Source organism: Cataglyphis hispanica, chromosome 6 (genome assembly GCF_021464435.1).
Source record: "Cataglyphis hispanica isolate Lineage 1 chromosome 6, ULB_Chis1_1.0, whole genome shotgun sequence".
In the NCBI taxonomy this organism is placed as follows: domain Eukaryota; kingdom Metazoa; phylum Arthropoda; class Insecta; order Hymenoptera; family Formicidae; genus Cataglyphis; species Cataglyphis hispanica.
The window spans coordinates 8527076-8534379 of NC_065959.1; the positions used below are offsets into that span (position 1 = coordinate 8527076).

The following is a 7304-nucleotide window of genomic DNA, read 5'->3' on the forward strand; positions in this document are numbered from 1 at the left end:
ATGAATCACAGGCACTATGAATCACAAGGAAAAATTTATTTGGGATATATTTTTCCCTGAATAACAATAACAGAATCTATTATTCAAGAACGAGCATAGAAATTTGTGTTTCAACAATATTTTCTCGAGTAAAATACGTTCAAAAACTATTGTATTATATTAATATGACCATTGGAGAAAATTTCGATGATTTTCTAGACCTTTCTATGCTTCGACCAAACCATTAATATTCCTTTTTTTAACTTATATTTATCTTTTCATTATTTCTAATCTCAGTCCTTTCTTTACTGTGAACAAAAGTTCTTTTGTGTATATTTTCGAAAGAAAAAATAAGAAAATAAAAGATAAGGTTTACTTTCATATGTCAATAATAAATTGTATTGTGCTCAAATTGCATGTCATAAATTATATCAAAACTCAAACACTAAAAATCTATGGTTTGTACACTATTATCTTTCAACTTTCACATTTTTTAAAAATTATACCTGAAGCTCTCTTTCCCGTTTGCCGGAGATCCACGATTGGTCGGTCGTGTGATACGACAACCAATGATGGCGCGGCATATATTTTTGCTTAAGGGCGCGAAACCCGACAATCCCACAACCTGTGCGCTGCCGCACACTTTCGAATTGACGATTCGCCAGTACACACGCGTGCAGTGTTCTTCCGTTTCTTCCACCAGTCTTAAGAGGATCTTGAAACGTTAGTCGCGATATTTAACTGAGATAACACAGTGTAAGAATACGCGTCTAGTTTTTCAAAAAACAATAACGATATGACGAGCAAATCAAACGAGAGCGTGACGGCGGCGTCTGGGTTTGAGCACGTAACGACGGGTAAATTCAATGATGCTCAAGCATGTGATATCGTGTTGGCGAAAGCCCAATTGCCGATATCAAACACCCACAGAGATGCCATCGAAGATATAATAACCAAAATCAAGACTGCCTGTGAGCGCAAGCTCTCTGAGACGTGGAAAATGCACGACGAGATGGTCAGGAAATGCGCCAAACTTCAAGTGGATTTTACACGTCTGCAGGATGATTTCAAAGATCTCCAAAACGAGTAAGTTTTTTTTTTCTTATTCTATAGAGCAGATTGGATTTCAAAGAATTTGCCTATACGCCAGTTGGTGTTTTATTAATGTTTTTAGATTATATAAATTTTTAAATATATGTAGATTAATTTTTGTAAAAATATGACGCTTTAAAAGCCTTTGGATAATTGAAGAATGCAATGTTAATCATGTTCAAGAATCAGACGATTTTTTTTTCAATGTAAAGAAAAGTGATAAGAATATTTAAATAATTATTAAATATCCGACAATGAAAAATTTTATTATTATATAAATGTTAATTCTCTTTCTGCTGTACTATATGTATACGTTCGGCGCATTTTATTTCATCGATCAATCAATCTGCGTGAGAGTGAAACTTAGAGAAACTTTTACTACGATATATTTTCAGTTTCGACCCTTTATCGCGATTTTTTGGAAAAATAATTGTAAAGAAAAGATGAAATGTCTCTAATAATTTCATCCACCTAAAATACGCAAAATCGCATTCATATTATGTATATGCGACAATTGCATTCTTAAAGTAATTATAATTCGTAAGGTGTTTCAAAATTACAAGTTGCGATAATTGAAGTCCAAAGATACTGGCTTGAAATAACGAGAAATTATAATATTTTTTAATTATTGTTACTTTCCGACGCGACCAACATATGTTTCCCATAAAGCATCTGTCGTGCCGTTAACTGAGATAAAAAAATCAGGAATACTCCAACTTTTTCCATCATCTATACTTGCATCTTTCGAAAAGATTTTTTTCGCAAGTGAATTCGCAGATTCTAAAATATATTCTTTTTAACGGTGCGCATGTCATTTGCTAGATTATAATGAATCACAACTGTATATATAGAATCATATGTTAAATGTAAAAACTTGCAGAAATCATAGCGAACGTTTTCAAAAATGCTGAAAGTTATAAGTAAAATGTTTAAGACAGTAAATGTATTCATATCAGAGATATAGTTATTTTACTAACGGAGATGAATGATATATATTTGTGATTTAATGCGTATAACTTTTGCGTATAATATTTTTATTAAACCTATGTTTTCTAGATTAAACAAGAAGACAAAAGACTTAGAGGCAGCAGAGCGAAATGCAATGATATACGAAACACAATTATACGAAGCACGCTACACAAATCTGCAATTGCAATTCGATCAATCGCAGGCAGAGACGAATAAAATGCTTGAGAGAAAAGATCGAGAGTCAAAGAAGGAAATCGATCGATTGCAAGCATTACTCAATGAATCTCAAAGACAAAAAATGGACAAAATTTTTGAGTTAAATGACTTACGCGATCGACATAAGGAGCAGATGCGTGCTAATCGAGAGGAGATTAAATTACATTATGAAAATAAAATCAAGAATATGGCGAAAAAGTTACAGAAAAAAAGGAAGCCGATATGTTTCGTCGAGTTGGAGAAGCCCGAGTGGACGAAACTGGAATTACAATCGGAAATCCTGGAGAACATCATCCAGGAATTAAAAACCAAGGGCGAGCAGTATGTGCGAATGAAAGTCAAGATCTCCGACGCGCCGAAACTACTTAAGAGCACAGAATTTCCCAAATTCCAAATCGACGTTAATCGTCTGTGCGATGGTAACAAAGATTTCAAGAGCAAGTAAGTACTTTATCATATATTATATAGTACTTTTTCACATTGTTTCTTTATTCGCGATGTAGGAAAGTTAAATGGCATAAATTACTATCTATTTCCTATGTCTTGACATATTATTTTATATATTTAAAATAATTAATCAACTGCACTAAATTTAAAACTGTTAAAAACTATATATAACTAAATCTCTATAATTTTGTCTTATTATAGATTATCATCATCATCATCGTCATCGTCGTCATCGTCATCGTCCGACGATTCTGATGAATCGTCGTCCGACGAATCGTCACTCGACAAATCGTCGTGGACGCCGGTAATATCATTATCATCGTCATCCTCGTTGTGGTCGTCATCGTTATCGCCGCCTTCATCATCAACGCCGTCGTCGTTGTGGTCGCCGTTGTCGTGGTTTTCATCGCCATCGTCTTCAACGCCATCATCATTATCGCCGTCATCACCATCACCTTCGTGGACACGGATGTAGCAGTCTTTTATCATCATCAATTTATTAATTTAATAATTATATTCTTTAAATTATTAATTAATTAATTATGTATATAATTATTTTAGTATTAAATATTTATATAATTATAAATTAATTAATAATATTAAATATAATTATACTCTTATTTCTTGTAATTTCTTATATAAAATTCTTTTTTATTGAATAAATGTTAAAAAGATCATATCAATGTGTGTACTTTATATTTTTCAGAAAAAGATATAAATTTTTATAAAAAGCAATGATATCTTATTAGGTTTCCGTCTTTTGTTGCACAAATTAATTTAATTTCCAATTCTTTTCTTGTATTTTTCTTTATTTTTAATTTGTGCTTAAATTGTCTTATAATTCTTCTTTGTATTGTTTCTTGAATTTTTCTTGAAATTTTGTTTTTAATCTTAAATATCCAATTTTTATCAGGTCTTAATCTTTCACTTGTATGATATCTTTTATTATTATTACGAGAGTAATAATAATATATTATATATTATTAGAGTAATAATAATATAAAACTATAAAAAAACAACAAATATATTTATTAATAAAATTAATATATTAATAAAAATATATTTATGTTTATTCTTTGTTAATCAAATAAATATATTTATGTTAAAAAAGGAATTATAGTATCATAAAATAATATGATTTTCGATGTCTCTTTATAAATCAAAATAATGTAATTAATATTTTCCTTAATTTATGACAACAATTTTTGACCATGAATATCCTCTGAAATTAATTACAAGAAAAAAAAATAAGAATAAAATACAAGATTATTTTGAATTACTATGAATAATTTGCTATGATTTTAAGTGAATAATTTTTAAACGAGTAAGTGGATCTAATAATAAATTAAGTTTTGGATAAATGTTTAATACGGTTTTATTAATATAAATGGAAATTTTTATTATACTGACAATGCTTTTTTCTTGTCAATTGTCTGGTATAATAACAAAAGTGTATGCGACTGACTTCAATGACTAGACTTGTAATCATTTTCTATGAATTTAAAGATACTATATAAAAATTTAGAGAATTTAGATATACAATAATCAAACTTTACCGGTTCGCGAATCTATGGATTTTTGCAATTCGTGTCCATTTGGAAGTGAAAGCAAAGTTTGATGTAACGTATAATATGATATTATTTACAATAAATTTTTTTTTATAATATATTAAGTTTACATATTAAGCTTATAATTAATAAGCATCTAATGCATTATAAAGTACATGAACTATACAATTACAAGTTATATAAACATAAATATATGAAAAATAATAAAAAAACTATTGCTATATAAAATATTTAGTAAATAAGTTTGAAAGATGTGTGCATTATAAAATCAATAAATTATTTTTTGTTTATATATTTTATTAAGAATAAATCGACACAAATTATCATGTTAGCAATTATAAAAATATAAATGTTAATTAAAAATATTGTTAGTAGATATTCTGTATATATCAATTTTATTAAAAAATAATGTCGGAAACACTAAATAACTATCAATAAGCCAAATAATAATCAAGTTTAACACGAATATATTATAAATAAAATTATTTGTTGTCAATTTTATTTCATTAATCGCTTATTGATAGATTCATAATTATTTATTACAATAAAAAACCATCAAAATATACATCAAGATAAAATATATACGGGGAGTATATATACATATATATTTCAGAAATAATTTATTTATAAACCTTCATTTAATATCCAGATATTTTAAAAAACAAATTGATAAATACAAAGAGTATTTCTTTCATAAAATTTATCTACAAAGGGGCGATAAATTTATTTATCTAACCTCTTATTTATCTACAATATAGCGAGTAAGTATTTTACATAAACAATCTATGTAACGGTAATTAATTCTTTTTGTTTGTGATAATAAGCGGACCCACGTTGTCGTTATACTCGTTATTGTGACGCCCATGGGTACCATCACAGTATGGCCACTGTATGTGAAAAAAGATTATAATAATAATATAGGTACATATACACATACATTCATGTACATACATATATACATACATACATACATACATGCATCATACATACATATATATATATATATATATATATATATATATATATATATTTAAAAATAAAAGATGGAATTGTAAGAAAATAAAATATATATTTAAAACTATTTTTATATAAAATTCTATGTTCCCATGTTAACTTTTACAGCATTCTTACAATTTTAATTTTTTTAGACAAATAATTTACATAAAAAATATATAAACGTTGTTAATATTTATAAATGATGACTTAAATATTATATAAATATATCAATATATTTATAAAATTTATTTATATAAAAATTGTAATACTTTTTATGATTTTAGGAAAATTATGTTTTATATTTTTATAGTTATAGTTTGAGAAATATGCAGTTTAAATTGGTATGTTCACTTATTACACAATGCATACTCTCAAATTATATTTATGAAATCTTTAGGTATGTAAATATTAAGAAATAAAATGAAATCAAAAGAGATGTATTTGCATTTTAACTTCAAAAGGAGTACAGAACTTACATTATCAGATTTCCAGCAACGACAAAACACAGCTTTTTCAGAAATATCTTCGATATCAACAGAATCCACTACTTTAGCAACATCCTTCTTTATTTTGACATTAACACGTCCACATGGCTGCAAAGGAAGTAATCATTAAGAATGTTTATTATTTTTACTATTAATGTATTGTTATTTAGTTACAATAAAATCTATGTTAAGCATATATTCCTTATAGATATGGACAAGATATTGACATAGATATTGACAATACAAGTAAAATCTAGTCCAAAAGAGATTGAAGAGAGAAACATACTTCTCTCTCTACAAATGTCCAGAAAAATATACAGTGTAATATATGAATATCATGTATACAATATATATACATCATGTATGAGTGTTTGAATTGACATGCATAATGTATACTTTTGGATACATGAAGATCAGTATTTAAATAGTACGTTTCTCTGTCAAACGCTGCGTCTAATGCAAAAAAGCTACATATAGTAAGTACATATATCTACAAGGTCTATAATTATAAGTTTCAATTTGTATGTATGTAAAGAAAAAGAGAAAAAAAGACTACAGAGGCTATAGAAAGAATTTTTTACATATACATGTTATAAATAATTACGAAAGTACTAGCAGTGTGAGATTTGAAACACAGTCACTGACTCTTACCGTCATTCTCGTCACACTTTGCACAATGAATAAGCATGAAATACTCACCGCAGGTCTACCATGAGGGCAAAATGCTCTGTAGGACATATATCCCAATCCCGTAAGAAAGGCAGTGGGTGGCAGGAGGACTAACCAGTCTCGTACTGATATTGAAAAAAAAAAAAGGAAAATGAATTATTAATTTGAAAAATTTAATAAAATACATCAAATGTAAGGTTATGTCGAAGTATGGAAAATGAAATAAAATTAACTTGCGCTAGAGTAAAGCATAATATATACATGAAGGAAATTACATCCTAAACGAAACCATCCGCCTATCGAATCCGGGATCGGTAGGCCAGCTAAATAGTTTGGCACAGACACCTTGATGAGATGTGAAACGGACTCCATGTTTGCTCGGCTGACTGACGATGACAGATGGCACCAATCGGCAGCATCCACCAATAGAATTATATAAGATCAGGTTTGAGGGAGAGAGAAGGAGAAAAAGAGAGAGAGAGAGAGAGAGAAAAAGGAAGAGAGAGAGAGAGAGAGAGAGAGTAAGCAAGCAAGAGAAAGAGAAAGAGAGAGAGAGAAAAATTATTTATGTATTTAAAATTTTATATGTACATAAAGATATGATATGATAACTTTTTGCTGTTCATGGTCTAATATATCATCATACATCGGTTGACAAATGTCAAATTGTCATTGGATAAATTATCATCAGTGAAAAAAGATATTTTCTTTAGCGTCCGCGTCTCGAGTGACATCTAGCTCGCGTGTCGGCGAATTCGAGACCACCACGCCCGCCCCTGCGTTCGCAGTTTACGTACGGTCATTGATAGGCGGCGTGACTGCGGTGAGCAATGGTTGGTTGTTACGCGGGGTGGAGGGAGGCTGGGCGAGGACACGGGCCTGT

General features: G+C 29.1%; 2 protein-coding genes across 2 annotated transcripts; one reads left to right on the forward strand and one right to left on the reverse strand.

The window, feature by feature from the left end:
- Positions 1–775: 775 nt before the first annotated feature.
- Positions 776–3181, forward strand: LOC126850587 (lamin-C-like). Its single transcript, XM_050593731.1, has 3 exons — positions 776–1065; positions 2128–2697; positions 2905–3181. The coding sequence occupies exons 1-3, from the start codon at positions 776–778 to the stop codon at positions 3176–3178; spliced, it is 1134 nt and encodes a 377-aa protein (XP_050449688.1). The 3' UTR covers positions 3179–3181.
- A 1695-nt stretch (positions 3182–4876) lies between these two features.
- Positions 4877–6839, reverse strand: LOC126850483 (CDGSH iron-sulfur domain-containing protein 2 homolog). Its single transcript, XM_050593549.1, has 4 exons — positions 6697–6839; positions 6452–6546; positions 5744–5860; positions 4877–5158 (listed from the first exon to the last, which is right to left on the reverse strand). The coding sequence occupies exons 1-4, from the start codon at positions 6791–6793 to the stop codon at positions 5069–5071; spliced, it is 399 nt and encodes a 132-aa protein (XP_050449506.1). The 5' UTR covers positions 6794–6839; the 3' UTR covers positions 4877–5068.
- Positions 6840–7304: the final 465 nt, after the last annotated feature.